Source organism: Camelus bactrianus, chromosome 9, assembly GCF_048773025.1.
Source record: "Camelus bactrianus isolate YW-2024 breed Bactrian camel chromosome 9, ASM4877302v1, whole genome shotgun sequence".
Lineage (NCBI taxonomy): Eukaryota > Metazoa > Chordata > Mammalia > Artiodactyla > Camelidae > Camelus > Camelus bactrianus.
Genome location: NC_133547.1, coordinates 28,160,493 through 28,184,367, shown reverse-complemented (window position 1 = coordinate 28,184,367; position 23,875 = coordinate 28,160,493). Strand labels below are relative to the sequence as shown.

Here is a 23,875-nt window from a genome sequence, read left to right as displayed (position 1 = left end):
TGACACAAATATTTAGTCTAAAAATGCTTATGCACAGTTTCTATATACTGAAACCAGTCAGTTTAGAACATAAAGATTTATAACAATCTTGTTCCTTAAGAGGAAAATAATTTGCTTACGCTTTCCATTTCATTCATCTTTTGTTGTGTCCGTTCAGTCTCTTTCTTCAGTTGACTTATCTCCTGTTCATTCTGCAGTGTTATAAACTCTTTTTCTCGAAGCTGTTCTTTGGCACTTTTCAATTTTTCATTCAAACTTTCTATCTGAATTTTAAACAGAGCAATATTAATGTAACTAAGAAAAAATAATTCAATCGTAACTACAATCCAAGTAAGTAAAGCTTTAAACACATATCTCTAAAGTAGCAATATTTAAAAATGTGCTTTTCTTAAGACAACCATAACACTGACATGAACATCTTGTGCCTAGTAAGATGCTTATGTGTATACCTAAAATACAATAAGAGATGGAAGTCTCAATTACATTTGCATAAGGAAAATAAGGGTACTTTAAAACAACAAACATTACATGGCCTTCCAAATAATTTTATAGGTAATATGTGCGTGAACTTAAAAAGCACAGTTAGTGAAAACAAAGTCCCCTTCTCACTGTGTTCCTTCCAAAGAGGCAAACACAGTTAACAGAGTTACTTCCAAATCCTTCCAGAAATATCTTATACATATTCAGACATGCATACATTACAATATGTTAGCACACTGATACAAAGAAAAAAAAAACAAATTCAAAATACCATTAAGAGGATAGGCACCAGGAGCTGGGAGTGAGGGACATGGGGAAGTGTTGGTCAAAGGGTACAAAGTTTCAGTTATGCAGGATAATAAACTCTGGAGAGCCAATGTATGGCACAGTGAGTGACCACAGTCAGTAATACTATGTTGTATACCTGGTAAGTGTTCTCACCAAAAAAAAAAAAAAAAAGGTAACTATATGAGGTGATAGATATGTTAATTGGTTTGATTATTTCACAATGAATATATATATTAAAACATCACACTGTACACTTTAAATATGTGCCATTTTTTATTGTCAATTATACCTCGATAAAGCTGGGGGGGAAATTAAAGAGAAAAAAAAATATAAGATAGCATGTGCAGGATGATTAAAATTATATAGCATTTTTTTGTTATGTATTCTATTAAAAAGTCATATTATGTGAATAACAGACGCTTATGGTTAAGAAGTTTTTTTAAAAAAATAACTTAAAGTATGTGATTTTAAATAATTTACCTGTTTGTTGCTTTCTTTAAGCTCCAATTCTGATTTCTCCAGAGTACCTTCTAATTTAATTATTTTCTGTTCCATTTCTCCCCTGTGCTCACGAATAGTCATATCCAAATGTGTAACCTAAATACAAAAGTAACACTAAACTGTTCAATTTTATTCTATTGTGGAAAATAGTGTGCCTCGAATGTGTTTTAGAATTGTTTACAGTGGGTATGGCTGAAGAACAAATGCATCTCAAATAAATTATTAAAAAGAATGAGAAAAATAATCCTTGCTTACTAATACTGGATCTTAAGCCCCATATATGATTATGTTCACATAAACGACAAAGAAAATGATTCAGACTTCATTTTATGCTACATAAATGCTGCTAAATACAATATAACACAACAAAAACTGTGGGATACAGCAAAAACACTGCTTGGAGGCATTGAATGCATATATTAGAAAAGAAGATCTAAATTCAATCATTTAAGCTTCCAGCTTGGCAAACAAAAGGAGGGGCAAATTAAATCCAAACTAAGCAGAAGAAAAGAAATAATAAAAATTAGACCAGAAATCAATGAAATTAAAATTGGGAAGTCAACAGAGAAAAATCAACAGCGCCAAAAGCTGGTTCTTGGAAAAGATCAGTAATATCAATAAGCCAGACTAACCAAAAAAAAAAAAAAAAAGGAAAAAAAAAGCTAGAGGGAGGATATACATTACTAACATCAGAAATGAAAGAGGAGCTATTACTATAAATCTCAAGGACATTAAGAGGATTATAGAAAAATATTATGAACAACTCTCTGCCCATGAATTTAATAAAACTAGGTGAAACAAACCAATTACTTGAAAGGCACAATCTGCCAAAACTCATACAAGAAACAATCTGAAAAAGCCTATATCTACTAAAGATATTGAATCAATGATTAATAACTTTACAAAACAGAAAGCACCAGGCTCAGATGGGTTCATTGGTGAATTCTGCCAAACATTTAAAGAAGAAATTATATCACTTCTCTACAATCTCGCTCAGAAGATACAAGTACAGTAAATACTCATTTGATGAGGTCAGCATTACCGTAATACCAAAACCAGACAGAGACATTATGGAAAAAAAAAAAAAAAAAACTATAGACCAATATCTTTCATGAACATAGATGTAAAAATTCTCAACAAAATATTATCAAATCAAATCCAACAATGTATAAAAAGAATTATACACAAATGGGATTTTTTTCTAAGTAGGTATAAAAGGCTTTTCAACATTTGAAAATTAATGCTACTGATCACATCAATAGGCTAAAGAAAAATCACATGATCATAACAGATGTAGAAAAAACTACTTGATAGAGTCAAACACCCATTCATGATAAAACCTCCTGGTAAACTAGAAATAGAGGGTAACTTCCTCCACTTGATAAAGAATACCTAAAAAAAACCAAGAGCTAACATCACACTTAACAGTGAGAAACTAGAAGCTTTCCCACTAAGATCAGATACAAGGCAAAGATACTCCCTCTCACTACTGCTTTTTCTACAGTGTATAGGATGTCCTAGCTAATACAGTAAGATAAGAAAAGGAAATAAGTGGTATTTAGATGGGAAGGAAGACATAAAATTTTTTTTGTTTGCAGATGACATGATGATCTACGTATAAAATCCAAAAGATTCAATAAAAATATTCCTGAAACTAATAAGTGATTATAGGGAGACTGCAGGATATGAGGTCAATACACAAAAGTCAATCGCTTTCCTATATACCAGCAACGAACAAGAGAAATTTGAAGTTGAAAACACAATTATCACTTACCTTAGCATTCCCCAAAATGAAACAGTTATAAATCTAACAAAATATATATAAGATCTATATATGGAAAATTATAAAACTCCAATGAAAGAAATCCAAGGATGATATTCTTTCAGAGAGAGAGAGAGAGTTCATGTTCATGGATGGAAAGACTTAATATTGTCAAGAAGTCAGTTCTTCCCAACTTGATGTACAGATTCAAGGCAATTCCAATCAAAATCCCAGCAAGTTAATTTGTGTGTATCAACAAATTGATTCTAAAGTTTATATGGAGAGGCAAAAGACCCAGAATGGCTAATACAATTTTGAAAGAGAAGAACAAAGTTGGAAAACTGACATTATCCAACTTCAAGACTTACTATAAAGCTTCAGTGATCAAGACAGTGTGGTACTGATGAAAGAATAGGTGACTAGATCAGTGGAACAGAACAGAGACCAGAAACAAAACCCATGTAAACATAGTCAACTGATCTTTGACAAAGGAGCAAAGGAAATACAATGGAGAAAGGACCATCTTTTAAACAAAAGGTGCTGGAATAAATGGGCATTCACATGCAAAAAAGCAAATCTAGACACAGACCTTACAGCCTTCACAAAAATTAACACAAAATGAATCACAGACCTAAAAGTAAAAAACAAAACAAACAAACAAACAAAAAACCTATAAAACTTCTAGAAGATAACAGGAGAAACCTGCATGACCTTGGGTATGGCAATAACTTTTAAAATACAACACCAAAGGCACAATCCATGAAAGAAATAACTGATAAGTTGGACTTCATTTACAGTTAGAATCTTCTGCTCTGTGAAAGCCAATGTCAAAAGAATGAGAAGAAAAGCCACAGACTGGGACAAAATATTTGCAAAAGATACAATGGAAAAGGCCAGATATCCAAAATATACAAAAAAACCTTAAAACTCAACAAAAGAAAATCAAATAAACTAATTAAAAAGTTGGCCGAAAACCTTAACAGACACCTTACCAATTAAAATATACAGGTGGTAAATAAGCATATGAAAGATGTTTCACATCATATGTCATCAGAGAAATGCAAATAAAACAAGGAGATACCACTACACATCTAGTAGAATGGCCAAAACTGGAAACATTGACAACACCAGATACTAGCCAGGATGTGGAGCAATAGAAACTCTCATTCTTTGCTGGCGGGAATGCAAAATGGTACAGCCATTTTGGAAGTGTCTTATTAACACTAGACATACTCTAACCATACAATCCAGCAATTGCACTTCCTGGTATTTACCCAAAGAAGTTGAAAACTTATGTCCACAAAAAAAACCTGAACATGGATGTTTATAGCAGCTTAACTGTAACTGCCAAAACTTGGGAACAATCAAGACGTCCTTCTAAAGGTGAATGGCTAAATAAACCACATAGTATATCCAGACAATGGAATATTACTCAGTGCTAAAAAGATATAAACTATAAGCAATGAAAAGACATGGAGGAACCTTAAATGCATATTACTAAGTAAAAGAAGCCAATCTGAAAAGGTTATATACTGTATGATTCCAACTATTGACATTCTGGAAAAGGTAAAACTCAGAGACAACAAAAAGAACAATGATTGCCAGGGTTAGGGGAAGAGGGCGAGGGATGAATAGGTGGGGCACAGAGGATCTTCAGGGAAGTAAAAATATTCTGAATGATACCATAATGATGGATACCTGTCCAGACTAACAGAATGTATAACACAACAGTGAACCATAATATAAACTATGGACTTTAAGTGATTATGATGTGTCAATGTAGGTTAATCACTTTTAACAAATGTACCATTCTCGTGGGAAATGCCGATAATGGAAAAGGCTGTGCATTTGCGGGGGCAGAAAAGGCTGTGCATTTGCGGGGGCAGAAGATATATGGGAAATCTCTGTGCCTTCTGCTCAATTTTGCTGTGAACTTGAAACTGCTCTAAAAAATAAAATCTCTTAAAAAAGCTGCTGCTAAATCATGCCTTCTGAATATTTTTGTTCCTCCAACTCTAGCTGAGCAAGTAACTCCTTTAATTCCATTTTCTTCTGATATACAGTAACATAAGAGATCCAAAGATTCAGTACTAAGCTAAACTTCATTCTCAAAAGCCCATCTACTGCAAAAATAGCAAGACAGAGATGATATATTTCTAATTTTAAGAATATTTATGTGTACAGAAAAAGAAATAGCTATAAATGTCCACTCTACTAAAAAGAGGTGAGCTCTGAAACTCTGTATTATTGTATTTTAACAGAAAATTTCATTAAAATATAGTAAAGAAAACCAACCTGAGCTGCTCTTTGCTTTAGCTCCCAATTTCTCTCTTTAAGTGCCTGATCCATTTCAAGGAGTTCTTGCTTTTTGTCTTCAATCTCCATTCTGCATTCCCTGTAATTTATCAAAGTGAAGGTCAAAGCAAGTAAGTAGGAATATTATGGCTTTAAAAAATTAAGTCAGTTGGGTTACCTTTCCTGTAAGTGAGAAGTGATAGAATATATGCAATTCAGATTGAAAGAGTTCAAATTAAAGGAATAATGTACAAAATGACTGATATCAATACAATTACTTTAATAGAGTGTTTTAAAAAGGCAAAAAGTTAACTCAGCTTCTACTATTGCAGACAATTTAAGTTAAAGGTTAAAAGCACTCTCAGGGAAAAAGATTGAATCAGTATAAGAATTTAAAAAATATATCCACATTTTTTCATCTATAGATCACAGGAGTGTTTGAAAGTCTTTTTTATATTATAGCTGTGAGTTTATTATAATTGAATGAGGCATTTATCTCATGGTTGATGTCCCTGATAACCACTGCTCAGTAAATGACCACCGTATTTCTTACCAGAATTTTACACTTAGTATGACACAATGTTAAGATTTCTCTGAAGCCTGTGATCAAAGAATTTCAATTTCAAATTTTAATCTAAGTTCTGATATGACAAAGGATGAAAATGTTGATCTAGAAAATCTTCATAAGACTTTCCAGTCTTAAATATGAAAGAAACATTATTGAATACAGCTACTGACTTTAAAAAGCAAATTCGGAACTTCTTTAATGAGCTGTTTACTGTTCTCCGAAAAGTCTGAAGAGTTAACACAAGACTAAACTAATACTCTAAAAGTACTATGAAATGAATTCTAAAGATAACTTTAATTGCTGTCTATGCAAACAGCTCAGTTTCCAAAATTCAGTTACTAGCTATAATTTTAAGATTTTGTTTTTACTTCTTTTATCCATTCATTCGATTAACAAATATTCACTAGATGTTTCCTCTATGTCAAAGTTCTATTTACTGTGGATTTATTTAATAGTCAACAGGCTAGATGTCCTTCATCACATGGAGTTGATATTCTCATAGGTCTAGGAGAGAATATGGATCACAAATAAAATCAACAAGAAAATTATCATAACATAAAGTACCATGTTAGAGCATTAAATCACAGTGATGAGATGGTGACTAGGAGGCTACTTTAGAATAGGTGGTCAGGGAAGGGCCCTCTGAGGTAATGTGAAGGGTATGAAGAAGCTGGCCATACAAAAGTTATTTCAGGCTGAAGAAACAGCCATGGCGAAAGTCTTAAGGTGGGAAAAAACTTGGTAAGTTTTAAGTACAATAAAAAGGGCAGAAGCAAGGAGAACAATACGAAATGAGGCTGGAAAAGTAGGCAGGAACCTTGTTATACAGGGCTTTGTACTCCAGGAAAAGGAGCTTGGGTTGGTTTTTTTTTTTTCAATTGTGGTAAAATACATATAACAGAAGATTTACCATTTTAACGTTAAAATGCACAATTCGGTCACACTAAGTCCATTCACAATGTTGTGTAGCCATCACCACTGTCTATTTCAAGTACTTTTTTCATCACCCCAAATGGAGAGCCCAAACCCATTAGCAATTATTTTCTATTTTCCCTTCCCTCATTCCCTGGCGACAGTTAATCTGCTTTCTTTCTCTATGGATTTGCTAATTCTGAATATTTCATATAAATGGAATTATGCAACATATATGTGGTTTCTTTCATTTAGCATTATATCTTCAAGGTTCATCCATGTTGTAGCAAGTATCAGTACTCTATTCCTTTTCATGGCTGATTAATATTTTTATGGATATATCACACCGTGTTTATTCATTCACAACTATCAATGGACATTTGGGTTGTTTGTACTTTGTGTCTATTGAATAGAGGTTCTACAAACATTTGTGCACCATTATTGTTTGAACACCTGTTTTCAATTCTTTTGGGTACAAACCTAGGAGTGGAATTGCTGAGTGATATGGCTAATATTATGTTTAACTTTTTGAGGGACTGCCAAACTTTTCCACAGAGGCTGTAACCATTCTGGTTTCCATTTGTTATTTTCTATTTGAGTTTCTTTGTTCTTACTACGGCCATCTTGGTGTGAAGTGTTATCTCACTATGGTTTTGATTTATATTTCCCAAGGAGCTTGATTATTATTCTGAATCTTTGGGGAAGCCACTAGAAGGTTTAAGAAGGGAAGCAATATACTCTGATTTATGTTTTAAATCATAAATTGAAATCCATTCTGTGGAGACTGGATTGTGGGGAGGATCAAGAATTTAAGCTGGCAGACCAGCTGGGAAGCCACAGCAACAGACCAGGTGAAAGATGATGATGGCTTGTGCTAAGGTGGTCACAGAAAAAAGGCCAAGAAATCAATAGATTTCAGAACACGTTTTGGAAATAAAGTTGACATAACTTGCTAGTAGATTGGATGAAAAAAGGGAGGGAAAAAGATAAGAATAATCTTAAAGATTTCTGGTTCAACCAATTGCTCATAATGAGATTGAGAAAGGGCAGGGTTATAAGTAAAACAAAGAACTGTTTTAGCCAAGATGCCTCTTAAAAATATTTATGTGGGGAAAAGAAGTTAGTCATTAGATACGAGTCTGGAGTTGGAGGAAATGGCCATTACCAGAGATACGGGTTTGGAAGTATCACAGTATTTAAAGCTACATGAAATTTACTAAGTATGAGTTTGTGGGTAGAAAAGAAAGCAGGTCCTAAACTGAATCACAGGATACAACACCTAAGTTCCTGGGTCACCTGGCTGCTCTCTATCATGGTCTTTCATTACACATTTCACACCTTGGTTTGTACTCCTGCTTTCCTTCTCAGAATCCATTTCCCACACTTTGGCTCTGGTCTAGCTCTCCACCCCTTCTCACCATAGGTTTGTGCTGGAATAGCATCTTATGCTATCTCTGCTAATCTAAGAACCCAGATTTTAGAGTTGGACAGACTTGTGTTTCTGGACCCTACTATCTGACTTTGGCATTTTACTTAATTTTCTCAAGCCTCAGTTTTCTCAAGTATAAAAAGTAATGATATGTATGTATCTCACAGGTTGTTGTAAAGAAATGACTGAGATCATTTATGAAGTCCTTGGCATAGTCCTGGCACAAAATAAGGACTTAATATAAAGAACAATGTTGTTGTTATTATTTTGCTATTAACCACTATTGTATGCTGGTCCCATCATCTTTTTACCACTATGGGATATAGGAGAGGACCAATATAAAATGGTCCAAAGACCAAAGATGGAAGTATTAGCCAATAGCAACAGCTGAATTAGTTAGACAGAGCATGGGAAGAGCGGCCTAGGATAAGCCACAGTGAGCCAAAGGCAGTTGAGAAGTTTGGACACCTAGAATTCAACAACAAACTCTGTAGTATAACCCAAGGAGTAAGAGTAACAAAGTGAAGTACCTGTAATTGTGATATCATTTCTTAGTATTTAACTCACCTGACTTCAGCTGTGAGATCCTTTACAGCAGTATACTTTTCCTCTAATGATAACTGAGCCTTCTGTAGCACATCTCTCAGTTCCTGGAGTTGTCTTAAAGTACTTTTTAACTCTCCATGAGCATTTTGTAGTTCAGCCTCTAGTGCCTCCCGTTTCTGCAAGGCTTCTGCTAGTTCAGTTTCAGTGCAGTGCTGTAACTTTTCTAACTCTTTCACTGTTAAAAGCAGAGAATCATTTTACAACTATATAGAAACTACTTGCTATTAAGAACTTTACAAATAATTACAGTTATGAATATCCAATTTTATTCATCTACAAGAGGCAGAATAATACGGATTGTCTCTTCCCCCTCATCTCAAATTCTCACTTTATTCCATTTCTTTAAATACACATCTGGAGGCAGCTATGCTCATCTAACCTGTTGCTTACCAGCATTTGTTTTCTTATCTAGTTCGGTCTTTGTCTGCTCTAATATCATGTCTAACTGAGAGAGATGCATTGCTTTATTTTCTCCATCCCGTTTTAGGTGCATTATTTCCTTTTCCATTTTACACAGCTCTTCTTTGTACTGATCCATCTCAAGTTTTACTTGCCTAATTTAAAACAGAAAATAAGTAATAAATAATAATTAGGAAACAAAAATCAACTGACTTATCTCTGACTGAACAAAATCTGCAAGTTATATAAAGACAAATAATAGCAAAACGTCTAGTCAGAACCTTAAATCACCTATTGTATTGTTAAAAATGCTCTACTAAAAGATTTGTAATTCTGCACCAATTACATACCACCGTACTACCTGATAACATTTAGCAATGCTAGCATTCTTTTCAATCTAATTACAGTTAACTTTTATAAAACTTTGAATGTACTGAGGACATCCACAGGCAGGTGCCTCAGTCATCTGTATTTTCTGCTACCTGCAACACAGAAAATGAAGAAGCCAATCAAAATATTCAGCACAAACATCACACTATTCATAGCACGAGTAGTATGAGTTGGCCAAGTCAGTGGTCAAGAAAGCCAAGTCACAGTTACTTTCACTCAGACCTTTATTATTAATGTTACCTTTTATAACTTTAAAGGGACCAGAGATTTGCACACTAGTGCAATTTTCTTGCTTTTACAGATGAGGAAACTGGAAGGTTACATACAAATAGTTATAACAGTGAGAGGGTCAGGTTTACTAAGTTTTAGTTAATCTTGAATTATTCCAACATGGAAGCTTCTCTGCCTATAGACACATCAACATAGTGAGAGGAAGTTTTAAGTCCATTTATTGGTCAATCCAAAGTGACAGTCACTAATTCAGCAGTTGCTAACATCCTCAACGGTAGGCAGAGGCGATGCTCCTCTGCATCAGCATTTTGTCACTGTTACTGTTCTTTTGAACTCTGATGTTCTAATCTGATGTCCATGAGTGAACTTGAGGAAGACTATAAAACTCTTGAAACAATATGCAAAATTATGTATGCATATGTATGTCTATATACAGAAAATAATCCATAGCTTTTTATCATATCCTTAAATATGTCCATGACCCAACAAAGCTAAAAACTATTAGATTAGACAAGTGCTAATGACTCTTCTACATCTCTGAAATCCCAGGTAAATGATTTTTAGCCTGACTAATTCTTTTCTTATTCTCGAGTAGATGTAAAACAGAATTAGAAAAGAACAATCAAAACAGGCTGACATACAGTACCAAGAGCTGACTGTCAGCAAAGAAATGGGGAGGAAGTTATTTTTAAAAATACAAGAATTCAAAAAGCACAGCTGTCTACATGCTTTCCCTGGTAACCAGTGAGTCAACCTGCTGCCAATTCCCCTTATAAACAGTAACCTCCTCTTTCCCTCCCCCAAGCAGGAAGACGCTTGCCATGTCCTGCCTGCTGTCTGTGCAAGATCCCCTGTCCAAAACCAACGATACCTCAAAAGTTTTTTTTTGTTTTGGTAGAAAATTTCTACCATAAAGTTTTTTGTTTTGCTTTAAGGTTTCACTACTTGGTAAAGATAAATTCCACTCTTCCTTCTTGACTTAGGAGTTAACTACTCATTCTTTCCTGAAGCTAGGTAAGTGAGGGATTCACAGACTACAATAAATATTTAAGGGCTTGAAAACCTTTAACGATTGTATAAATAATCCAATGCTAAAAGTTTTCCCATAATTTTCAGATTTTTCTGACAGGCTTTAAACCCACCAGTTTTTCCAGAAATACTTCACCTTTTTGTTGCAGAGTTACTGAGGGCAATCAAGCCTGAGTTTGGAAACAGGATCAAAGGAAGGATTATGTAAAAGTAATACTAAACTTTTACAATATGGAAGCTGAGACTGGCTTCTTCAAATGTAAAAAAGATTTTAAAACAGTTATGGAGGCAGTTTGAGAAATCTAACACGTGCTCCGTGGGGCTCAGCACTGAGCAACCAGGGTCTGGGTCACTCACTTGCAGTGACGTTTACATGTAGTACCAGAAGAACCTCTTCATAGTTGCATAACAGAAAAACATTTGGTTTTAGAGCACATCCAAATTGTGCATCCCACACCCTAGCTTGAGTTTCAGCTTCCTTATTTTGAAAACCAGGATAGTAAAACCCATATCCTAGGGATACATTTGGAGATTGAGAGGAGGTGTTCACCTAGAACACTGCTTGGCACATAGAAGGTAATCAATGAATTACTTTTCTCTCTTTGTATCTGGAGATATCTTAATTTTAAAATAGATTCAAGGAGATATATAACAGATTTTAACTCTGTAAAGATGCAGGCATAAATTGGTCTGAGTTGGACTTTTAGTTTTGTGTACCATAAAGCAAGAGAGAGGGAAGGGAGTTGTGGGTATATGCAAATCAGTGACTTTAAAGACTAACTAGAATTTAAGCTGGGTAAATAGAGAGGAGAAAGGACATTAGGAAGTGAGACAATGGTGGAATTGACTGATGAGAGCTCCTAGCTAGATCAAAGAATTGTTGAATTTGGGGTATTAAAGGGAATGAGGTAATAATATAGGGGTAGATGCACAGTATTCAGATTATGTTAAAATACTGGATATACTGGAAATGACAAGATCTACAGCAAATTATGTGAGTGAGTCCCAGACGATCAGCCAGATAAATGTATATTGAAATCCCCAAGAATAATGACAGTAGTATTGAAGGGAGCTAGAGTAAGTCAGGCGGCCTGCCGGTGTCAGCAACAGTGAAGGGTGATACGATCTGACGACGTGAGGTTCACAGTGTATGTTACACTATTCCACACCACAGCCCTGTGATCCAAGAACTGTGGGGAGAAGCTCTCATTTAAGAGGGCTGCAGGGGAGGAAGCAATGTCCTAAGAGGGTAGTCAGATTTCTGTCACAGCAAGAGAAAAGGAGAGAGAGAGAATATTGGGGATGTCTCTCAGGACGGACTGTGAATGCCAGAGGCTACAGTGAAAATCCTTCAGAAACTTTCACGGGGTGGGAGAAGGGAAGAAGATCCACGAAGAGGTTTTGGGGACTTAGTATGAGATGAGGGTAAATCTAATGCCTGGATAGCTAATGCTTCTGTGGTGCCTGGCACAAGCAAGGATGAAGTTATAATGTGATTAAGTCTTTGTGCAATTAAGGTACACACTGTTGGTAAGGCTGTTAGTGGACAGACAAATGTCGACAGAAGTAAGAAGGGCTAAAGATCTGTGGCCTTAGTCAGAAACAAAGGCTATCCTCTTGACCCCACTGAGAGAGTGGAGGACATCTGGGGAAGCAAGATGCTACTCAAAGCACGAAGCCTTATCTTTACTCCTGTCAGAGGGTGAGAGGGAGTCTTCAGATGCTGTGGTTTAAGCTCAAATGTATAAGTTAACTCTTGATTCCTGTTGGTAGAACAGTGGGAAATTAAGAATGTATTATTAATTATGTCAATCTTGTCCACAAAGTAGAAGAGGCCTGGGGAAGCTACACACAGCTTTCAGCTCACAGTTCCCAGGCCCAGCCCAGTCATATTAAATCATCAGAGGTGGGACCTCGGCATCAGTACTTTTCAAAGCTCCTCAGGTGATTCTAATGTTCAGTCAATGTTGAGAACCACTGTTTTCTTCTGTTAAGTTACTCCCTCTCATAGAAAATTTCCTCTGAGTACATCTTTGCTTGCAACTTTTAATATTATTCACAATTTAATTTAATACGACAGTTGCTGAGTGCCTGTGAGGGATGAGAATCTATGCTAACTGTTGTGAGAGGACCTTAAAATAAACTACATATTATCTTGGCCTTAAGGAACTTGCAGTATAGGAGGGTTAAGGATATTAAACTGTAATACAAAAGGCATAATGAGGGACATGAGGGAGGTGCAAACAAAATGCTAAAGGGACACAGACCGTGGGGAAATTAATTCCTCAAGCAAATGCTTCACTGAGTATTATCTGATACTAAAAATACTATTGATGTTGAAGCAGGAAGGTAAATAAAAACTAACATATTCATTTTACCTGGCAGTACCAGTAAGCTCAATAACTTTTTGCCTTTTCAAATCTGCTTCATATGTGGCTGCTTCACATTTCTCCTCCATTTTTCTCAACTTTTCAGCTGAATTTTCCCTTTGTTTTTGAAGCTCTTGTTCCAGTTTCGATACCTTGTAAAGCAATTTCCAGTAAGTATTTTAAATTCAGACACAGCTCAATGTTCTTCAGAAGAAAAATATTTATATAAATCTGTAGCCTAGCCTATCATTCAGTTCCGAGGTATTTTACAAAAATCAAAGTATAGACCAAGAAGCAACATTTTGGAAATATGAAAGCAGAACTTAATTTTTCATAATAAAGATACTTCATTCATATACATATAGAAGTGACCACATGCACTAAAACAGGACTTCTAAGAATCATACAAAATAATGGTAAAGTGTTCCCCTTTTCATTATCCTCAATTGAAATGTTCTTTCTTCTTTGGTCAAATTATGTTCCTTTCTTTCTTCACAAATTGACTCATTCAGCGAAGGATTTCCATCCACCCTCAGGCATTACAACTTGCATCTATTTGTTCCTATTCTTTCTTCCTTCTGTTTTACTACATTGAAGGAGGTGTTTTTTCCTCCTATATAAGCCAAATTGCTTCATAAGTGTTTTAGATTCAATTCCTATCCATCTTCTTAGGAACATCATACTACTGACTATCTCTGCTTTCTGCTGTATCTTCAGTCTCTCTACTGGTTTCTTTCTATCAGCAGTTAAACACATTCAAGGCCTTCCCATGATAAAAAACACTTCCCTTTATACCTCTACATCCCTCCAACTACCACCCTTTCTTTCCTCCTCTTTATAGCCCAATTTCTCAGAGTTGTCTATGCTTGATGCGCCATTCCTCTCACTTCTCATTCATTCCTCAGCCTACAGCAATCTGGCCACTCTATAGAAACTACACTATGTCACCAGTGACTTCCGTGTTGCTAATTCCAATGGGCATTTCTCAACCCTCAATTTCCTTGACACTGACTGCAGCAGCCCATGACACCAACTATCATCCCTTATTCATAAAGTACTTTGGCTTCCATACACTGCACCACTCAGAGCTCTGTTGAAGTCAATCATCTTATCCCTCATTCTATATTCTCTTCTTAGTTAACCTCAGTCACTCCGTGTTTTCCATGAACATTTACATGACTATGATCTCAAAGTTAATATCTGGCTAATGATTTTAATATTCTCCCTGCTTTTCTAAAACCTATTACTGAAGAACTAAGTACAGATTATAAGTCATTAATATTCACACATCCAACTCAAGTTCCAAGTATAAAGTTAAAATAGTACCCAGGTAAAAAGGGATGGGAACCATGGAAAATCTACCCACTCTGTGCTTGATTAAATGGCACATTCATGAGCAGAAAGAATCTAAAGATAAGAAGTAATCTGAAAGAATTCAACATTAAACATGTGCCTAGTGGGACATGAATAAAAAGTAGAAAAAATATATATACTGGAAAATTTATGCCAAATACTTAAGGAATTTTTAGATATAAACTTCTTTAGACTCTCAAAGAAATCAGAGACAATATAAAAATTTCTTAAAACAAAGATCATGAAGAAATGAAGTTACCAAGTGAAAAATATAAATGAACTGGTAGATTTAAGGAAGAAACTCCAGAAGAAAACCATAAAACCATTATAGAAATGAAAACAATTTTAGAAAGAACAAAAATTCTAATCAATCCTACAAAAACCAGAGTCAACCATGAGGGATTTAGAAAGTGGAAATCAAACACAGATGATATAATAGCCAAGACATGGAAACAACCCAAATGTCCATCAACAGATGACTGGATAAAGAAGCTGTGGTATATTTATACAATGGAATACTATTCAGCCATAAAATGACAACACAATGCCATTTGCAGCAACATGTATGTCCTTGGAGAATGCCATTCTAAGTGAAGTCAGCCAGAAAGGGAAAGAAAAATACCGTATGATAACTCATACGTGGAATCTAAAAAAAAAACCAGAACAGAAGACAAATGAACTTAAATATAAAACAGAAACAGACTCAGAGACATAGAATACAAACTTGTGGTTGCCAGCAGGGAGGGGGGGTGGGTAGGGACAGACTGGGAGTTCGAGATTTATAGATACTGATAGGTATATAAAGAATATATAAACAAGTGTATACTGTATAGCACAGGAAAATACAGTCAAGATCTTGCAGTAGCTCACGGTGAAAAAGAACACGAAAACGAATATATGTATACTCATGTATGACTGAAAAACTGCGCTGTACACCAGACATTGACACAACATTGTAAACTGACTATAACTCAATAAAAAGAAAGAAAGAAAAAAACCACAGATGAGATGAAGAAATACTTCAGGATGAAGCTGTACATCAGGTATAGCGAACAGTAGGTCTAGACTTGAACAAAAGAGATGGAGAGTCACAGGACAGATGTCTCTGAGAAAGGAAACAGGGAATACCACCTGGTATGTCTGAATGCACAGAGAGGAGATTCTTTAGTTCCCGCGGAGCGGCTGAGGATGAATTTAGAACACACAGATTAAAAGTCATACAAATGACAAAAAGGTGGGATGTAGTGAGATTACAAGGAACTATCATTTTCTAATTTATACTTTTCTGTAAACTTTGATAAGAAAAACAAAACAAAAAATGTGAAATATCTGTCAGTAGAATTCAGATAAATCTGGTAATGAATGAAAGAGAAAAACTGATTCTAGTACAAAATTTCCTAGGACTATTTCTTTGGAGTAATAACTCATTTTTAAAAATGAGTAGTTTCCTTTGGGATTTTTCTTTTAGCACATTGCTTGGCATTTCTTTAGGGATTATCACACGTGTTCTGATCCAAAAAGAGGAAATTGGAAGCTATAACGATTCTACTGGAAGCTATAATGATTCAGACAGGTATTATATTCAGGTCCAAAGAGGAGGGAGAAACTGAATGATGAAGACTAAATTGTAACTAAATTGTATGGAGTGACAAAAATGTGCCTGTGGTATTACATGGACACATTACATAGGAATAAAACTACCAATTTTACCATGTTAATTTAGAATGTTTATGATATCTTTGAGGTTAAATGGCAGTTTATATAGCTAGCAAAAAAAATCTATTATCAATTTTGTGAACTGCTGTTTCATAAAACCATTTTGACCAATAAAACATACCTGTTTTTCAAGTTTAGTCTGAGTGTCTTCGAGCTCTCCATTTCTAATTGTCTCTTGTTGTAACATCTGCTGCTGCTGGTGAAGAGTATGCTGCAGAATAACATTTTGCTCAGTAGTCTCTTGAAGACTGTGATTTTTAATCTTCAGCTCCTTCTGTAAACAATATACCTAAGAAATATATACAGTTCTCATTATGACATGTTTCAAATAAAAAGCAATAAAATGTCAATGTTGTCTACCTTATTGGATAATTATTTCCACTTGTCATGAGGGACATTGCACCCACAGCTATCATTTATTATGTGGAAGGGCAGAGCTCATTTTTCTGACGGGAAGATATGTTAGAAGGGCCTGCTAATAGGGCTGGCTCTTGGCTTGTCTGGGAATGTGTCTTTTGAAACATTCCCCAAGCAATGAGATTGTTTTCCCTGGCTTGGGCACTGCATCATGCTTTCCTTCCGGGAGTTTGGAATTTTGATACTTATGGCTGTCCCTATGTGACCAGCCCCCAGTAAAAAACCTTGAACTCTGAGTCATAAGCAGGCTTCCCTAGGCAGAAAGTACTGCACACATGTTGCTATATTTCACTGCCACAGAAAGGAGTATATTCTATGTGACTTCTCTCAGAAGAAGGGAGAAAATACAGGAAGCCATGGATTTCTCCACACTCCATCTGATACACCTTTCCCCTTACTGATAATAAACTATAGCCATAAAAACACTACATGAATGTTAGGTGCTATTTAGTAAATTATTGTTGCTATTATTGCTGTTGTTTGTAAAATAATATCCCAGCAAAGAACTCTTGAATATTCATTCTCCAAAAAAATCACATAAAGGAGTAACAATACCAGCTAAGAAATTGCATTCATTCACTCTAAATATATAGGACTTGAATATGCTGGTCCCCAAAACTGTGTTAAACAATACATTTACACTTATCTGGAATAATCTATTAAGAAGGGGAAAAAAAGCCCTTTGTCAAAGTAATCCAAATTCTAAAAATTGCCAAAAGAAATTATTTTAAAATAATGCAGCATAATTTAATGTATATTTTATACTACTCTTCACCTGCTCCCTAAAGTAAGGGCAAGGTTTACTAAATGATGATCTATAAATTACATTTTAAAAGATGCAACAATTTAAAACCATAATTTAAAAGACAGTAGCAAATATAAAATTTTACAAAATAAAATGAAGTGGGAAAAAAAACAGAACCACATTTCATTAATTATGAAAAACATTAGGGCAAATACAAAGTGAAAAATGTTAGAGAGAATTGGTAATAGAGAGTAGATTATAAGTAATCTTCTTTAAAAGATTTCTTACTGGTGTTTATGTAATAACTACTTTTAAAATGAAAGAAAATAAACCCATTCCTTTAAAGCAAACAATCTTTCTAATAAATATCACTCCAGAAAAAAGTAATTTTAAACTCCTAAGAAATAGCAAAGGAGAATCTTGACTTGGTTTTTTTTTCTAATTATCCAGCAGTCAAACAATTCAGCAGCATTATGAAAGGCTTAGGGGCCAAATATTCTTTGGGTATGATAAGAAATTCATAAATTTCAAACTTCTTCTCTGCATGATGACACTGTAAACTTGGAGAATGTAAAGATACAATAGGCAACTAACCAATTTCTAATATTATTATAATCCTCTTTTTATGCTAATCTATTTGATTTAATTTTGTCTGTATGAAAATAATTTCTTTAGGGCAAATCTGTATCCGTAACACCTGTTTTCTTTGTTTTTCTGCTAGCTCCTGGTTTTTCAGTAGCATGTTGTTCAGTCTCCATGCAGTCATTTTTTTCTCATTTCTTTTTCTGTGGTTGATTTCTAGTATCATGACATTGTGGTCAGAAAAGATGCCTGAAATAATTTCTATTCTCTTAAATTTGTTGAGGCATCTTTTGTGCCTGAGTATGTGGTCTATCCTAGAGAATGTTCGATGAGCACTTGAAAAGAATGTATATTGTTTTTTGTGTCCTAAAAATATCAACCAAGTTCAACTGTTCTACTGAGTCATCTCCATTGCCTTATTGATCTTCTGTCTGGAAGACCTAACGATGTTAGTGAGCTGTTAAAGGCTCCCATTGCTGTGTTCCCATCAACTCCTCCCTTTCTGTCTGTTAGTATTTGTTCTATATATTTCGGTGCTGCCATATTGGGTGCATATATGTTAATGAGTGTCATATCCTCATCTCATATTGCTCCTTCGATCATTATATAGTGCCCTTCTTTATCTTTCTTTATGGCCTTTGTTTTATCTGATGCTATTTCTAAGAACACAAATTCTAAAGCTCAACACATTCCATTATTACAAACACTGCCTGTCTCCAGATTTCCTTTCTGCCAAGTCCATTTATGCTGCAGTGCAGTGAGGGCTATAGATTAAATGCCTAAGCAATGTGTGAGGTTCTGTTTGTTTGTTTGTTTGTTTTGGGAGCCCCAACCTGCCAGGTTATGGACAGGAAGTGTGATCAGGAAACAAACCCATGTTCTTCTCCCTCCCATATTCTTTTTTCTTTTTCAAGTATAGTTCACTTACAATGTTTTTGGCCCATGTTCTTTTTTTTTTCTCCTAAGTAATGTTTTAAAGAAGATCATGGTTTTAAAAAAAAAAGACATTCTTTTTGTAAAAAGTAAAAGTAACTGTAGTTTATGTGGTTTAATTTCCATATAGAAATATATGCCCATTTGTCAAAGATGCTACAAAAACATTCATGAAGGGAGGTAGAAGGAAAAGGACAGAATCATATAAAATACAAAGATTTCTTTTTTTTAACCTCTTAAGTTACATAATTATGTGATGTACCTAACTCTGGAGTGCTAGCTAACTACTATTTGCTCTAGGTGTCTCTCTACTTTTCCCTTGCTCTACTCTGTGTATTACAGGAAACTGCCCCCTGGATAGCAGCTAGGTTTGGCCACTGGCAGGGGGGCAATAGCAGCAGTTCTCCCCTCTATGGCCCCAGTTTCCACCAGACAGACTCCTTCTCTGTGGCCCTAACTCCACGGGGCAGCCCTACTTCTGGCTCAGAGTCACATCCTCTCTTCCTGATGTTCCTCCATCCCTAAGGATAGTAGGGGTCACTGCTCATGATAATCTCTGATCTGAGTCACCTCAGCATCTCTGCTCTTCCATCTCTTGTTTCTAATTCTCAGTATAAACGTTCCCTCCATTTTAAAGATATATAAGGGTTTCTGTTTTTCTGGTTGGATTTTTTCTGATACATTCAAGTCAACTTTAATGAAGATTTGTTGGGAACTATTTCTAAACATGAATTTAAGGTTTAAATACATATATTATAAAGTCTAAAAAGAAATAAAGGAATTCTTCACTAAGATTATCCCTTTGAGCAAATAGTGACAACCTATTCTGTTGAAAGCAGTGGCTGACATTGAGGACATAGAGATAAATATGATAATTCAAGAAAAGTCTTCTATCTAGTGTCTAAAATATTCATATTAATAAAGAAAGTTGAATTTCTAAACCTAATTCTCAATCCTTCAGACAAATAGAAGAAAAAAAATTTGAAGAATTTTACACCTCTAAATCTAAAACAACGCTCTAAGTGTTAATCATTTTATATTAGGATTATTGTGTGATCAATAGTAATTTAATCTCCTGATTCCCTAAAAATAGACACAAGAATGAGAATTTTAAAGTGTCATATTTTGTGTTTTACATGTCATATAATGTCTGTTTATTAAAGAATATAAAATTGGAATTTACATTTTACTGGAAGGATTTTTTTATATCAGCTACATAAAAATGAACTTTTAAAGTATCTTGCAGGGTATAGCTTAGTGGTAGAGTGTGTGCTTGGCATGCATGAGGTCCTGGGTTCAATCCCCAATACCTGCATTAAAATAAATAAATAAAGTATGTTGAAAATAAACATCTCAAAAAGAAATCACTTGAAAAATATGCTATATGTAAAGGAAACGTTAATTTACCTCTTCAGATTTCTTCTTAAGTTGTTTTTCAAACTTTTCCTTATTTCCTTCCAACTGGTTTAAATGCAAAGCAAGTTCTTCCTTACAAATTTCCAATGCTGAGTCTAGTTGTCTGACCTAAGCACGAAAAAAAGCAAAAAAGGAAAATCAGCTAATACTAATGAGTGCTTGTTATATGCTCAATATTTTACAAAGTTATCTCCTATTGTTATCTCATTGCTTCAAACAGTAAATATGCCGTCCAACTTAGGATATAAAATGCTTTTCACAGAAGAGATTTATTTAGAAAACTAATTATTATTGAAAACTAGGAAACCAAAGAGGAAACCAGAGACTACCATCATGAAGAATAAACAAGAACAAGTGAAGAAGGGCATTCCAGGAAGAGGGAAGTACATTCAGAGACAAGGCACTGTGAAAAGAAATGGTAAGAAGTTGGCAGGAGTTTAGGGTACCAAAGCACGAATTTATAAGAGATGTGTACTGAGGAGATGAGATTGGCAAGATAGAGTGGGGCTAACTGTCCCATAGGTCACACACCTTCAAACATTTACCTAAAAAGGTAAGAAGTTATTTAAACCTATTCCTTAAGTTCCCTTGATCAAGAAATATAATAAAAGTACAAATTGATGTATTGTGCTAACAATGCTATGGTGTGGATATTCTGAATATGCTGAAGTCACTAAGAAAATGAAATGCTGACCAAGGGGAGGGGCAGGCAGTTTTGGGAAAGAATGCCGAGATGGAGGTAACAGTGCCCACCTGGAACTTTCAGGCTCTAGCCTGGGTTCCAGAAGGCCTGTTTCAGCCTGGGAGCGTGGAACTCTCAGCCCAGCTCCTTGTAGCCAAGGTTCATGCCCTTGCCCTCAACTGCTCAAGGGGACCGTGCCTTCTGTGAGGAATTCGTGCTTCCTCCCACCCTCAAAAAGAAATGTTTTTGTCAGCTAGGGGAAAAAAACCTTATTTCAGAGAAGGCTGCTTTTGCTTTGAATCAGTGAAAACATTTTCAGAAAGGCAGTGGTGTTAACTTGGTTCAAGTGTTCATACAGCTGCAAACGCTTCACACTAACCCTAACTTTAAAGGACAAAAGAGCAACCCAAATTGCAGTAAATTTTTTTCAAAATTTGCATACATGATCCATATCCCATCTGTTAATAAAATTCTTATCTTGTTCCCTCCTTTTCCTTATGGTAATTTTGAGCTTAACAGGAATGTTTTTCCCCCTCAATGCTAATAGCATTCTAGTAAGGAGACATGAAAGTGTGAAAGAAATTTCAACAAAAAGAAAAAAAAATGTTCCCTCTTGCAGATATTATTCTACATCATGAAATTACCCTTGCAACCCTTATCTCCAAAAAGAGAATCCTGAAAGACACACAGTTTCAAAGACTGTCCCTGTATCCTATGAATATAACCATTAACAGCTAAAAAGTTTGTAATTCTGAATAATTATCTTTATTAATAACTGTTGCCCTAATAATAATTTTTAAATTATTCTATGAAAAGTATAAATATTTGCAAGTTTTCTTTCTTAAGCATGAGAATGAGCACTGGTACTTGTAACATCTTTGATACACAGAAAAAAATATAAAATCTATGCCTGATAATTAACAATGGAAAAAAGTCATCCAGGCAAGATTCATCACTAGTTGTTAAAACCACTGACATAAGGTTGTTGAGGAACAGGACTTGCAACATGGCCTCAAAGAATTACCCTACATATTACTTACTAATTATAAAGGTAAAATTTTGCCCTTAAAATGGTGCAATCTGGCAGTAACCACCTTAAATAAGGTGTCAAGATTGACAATGCCAATAATAGGGTGGTTTGATATCAAGTGCCTCCTGATGTGAAACAATGGGAAGAACACAGTAACCCGCTGTGTAGGTCTGTGTCTGTGGTATATATGTGGTATTATGGTTGACCTAGACTTTTCGAAAGATTCAGTGTCATGAAGAATAGGAGACAGTGAGTTCAGGAGAATCTAATAAGTTAAATACAAAACGTGAATTACAACTGAATCCTAAAATGGGGAAAGAAAAGGAAAAAGCTTAAGTAGTATTTCTCAAGGTTCTGACATGCATACAGATCACCTGGATACCTCCAATGAAATACAGATTCTGATTCAGTATTAGAGCCAGGACTGTGGTAAGGCAAGAAGGTGTCTAGGGCTCAAAATTTAAGGAAGTACTTACTTTCAGGATCATGTAAGTGCCAACCCTTCACCTGTACAAGCCCTGAGAGTAAATACCTCCTTAAATTTTGGGGCAGAGGCACCTCCCTTGCTTCACTTTAGTCCTTAGTCCCAGCTCTGTTCAGTAGATGTGATATTCTGCAAGTCAAACAAGCTCCCAGGTGATGCTAGTCCATAGACCATGTTTTGAATAGCAAGATTATTAAGAACATTTTTTAATAATTTGGAAAATTTCAGTACGGACTATGTGTTGAATGATGTTACTAAAGTAATGCTGACTTTCTCTGGTGTACAGAGGTGGTATAATCAGGTAGGAGAAAGTTTCTGTTCATAGGAGATGCAAGTTTAAGTAGTAAGGGTATAAAGTATTATGACATCTGCAGTCTCTCAGGTGGACTAGCAAAAAGGAAATGTGTGAGCAGGGGTGGGACTGGGTGGGTGCACGCACTAGAGGGTCTGTGCATACGTGTGCAGAAAAAGATGAAGTGAGTATGGCTAGAATTAACAGTCAGCGAGTCTAGCTGAATGGTACACAGATGTCCTCTGTACTATTCTTCCAATTTTTCTGTAGGTCTGAAAATTTTCAAAATAAAATTTAATTAAAATAAATTCATTAAAACTAATAAATAATTAATAAAAACCAAAACATCTACTACTCTTGGATTTCTTATTTCAACAAAGAGCTTAAGGGTCTGAATATTATATGAATAAAATCACTTATAAATATACATGTATACATATATATACATACATGAATGAATGAAATCAAAACAAAGAAACTGCTCTGCTGAACCAAAGAACCTCATCCGGGGCACATTCTAGGGGCAACCAGGTAGGGGCTTTAGGCTACCTATTTTCAACAAAAGCACCCAAGCCAGTCTCTTTTGTTTATTTTTTTCCACTTATGACTTTCTTTGGGAAGAAAAAACAAAAACAAAACAAAAATCTAGAGTGGAAGTAAAATCAAAGCAAAACAAAATAAAATAAATCTCTATCTAGTAAGCACCTTCTCAATTTTCTATTTAATAGCAGGTAACATAATTGCTTTAATTTACTGGGTTTCTTTTGTTACCTGTTCAGAACTTTCCTATCAATCTTTCAGCTCTCTTTAATCATACTTTTAGAAGTTATGTAACTTTAAACTGATCCTTATAACTCTCCTGCAGATAGAAAATTCATATTTTTTTATGCAAAGAACAATCTGAGGCATGCAAAGGGATATGGCCAAAAGTCAGGAAAGAAAAGGGGCAATGACACAATCAAGAAG

At 35.1% G+C, this 23,875-nt stretch overlaps 1 protein-coding gene across 29 annotated transcripts in view; it reads right to left on the bottom strand.

Annotated features, from left to right (window-relative positions):
- The window catches only part of CCDC18 (coiled-coil domain containing 18), a 133,796-nt gene that overhangs the window by 64,877 nt on the left and 45,044 nt on the right, over positions 1-23,875 (bottom strand). For all 29 annotated transcript variants that reach the window (XR_012509093.1, XR_012509097.1, XR_012509094.1 and 26 more), the window contains 8 exons: positions 20,413-20,529; positions 16,450-16,617; positions 13,269-13,411; positions 9,232-9,395; positions 8,803-9,016; positions 5,327-5,426; positions 1,249-1,365; positions 120-263 (listed from right to left, as the gene is read on the bottom strand). Coding sequence is in view for 13 of the 29 variants with exons in the window: in XM_074369965.1 (XP_074226066.1) it covers positions 120-263; positions 1,249-1,365; positions 5,327-5,426; positions 8,803-9,016; positions 9,232-9,395; positions 13,269-13,411; positions 16,450-16,617; positions 20,413-20,529 (1,167 nt within the window). In the remaining 16 variants the exon portion in view is untranslated. The remainder of the gene's footprint in view (positions 1-119; positions 264-1,248; positions 1,366-5,326; positions 5,427-8,802; positions 9,017-9,231; positions 9,396-13,268; positions 13,412-16,449; positions 16,618-20,412; positions 20,530-23,875) is intronic.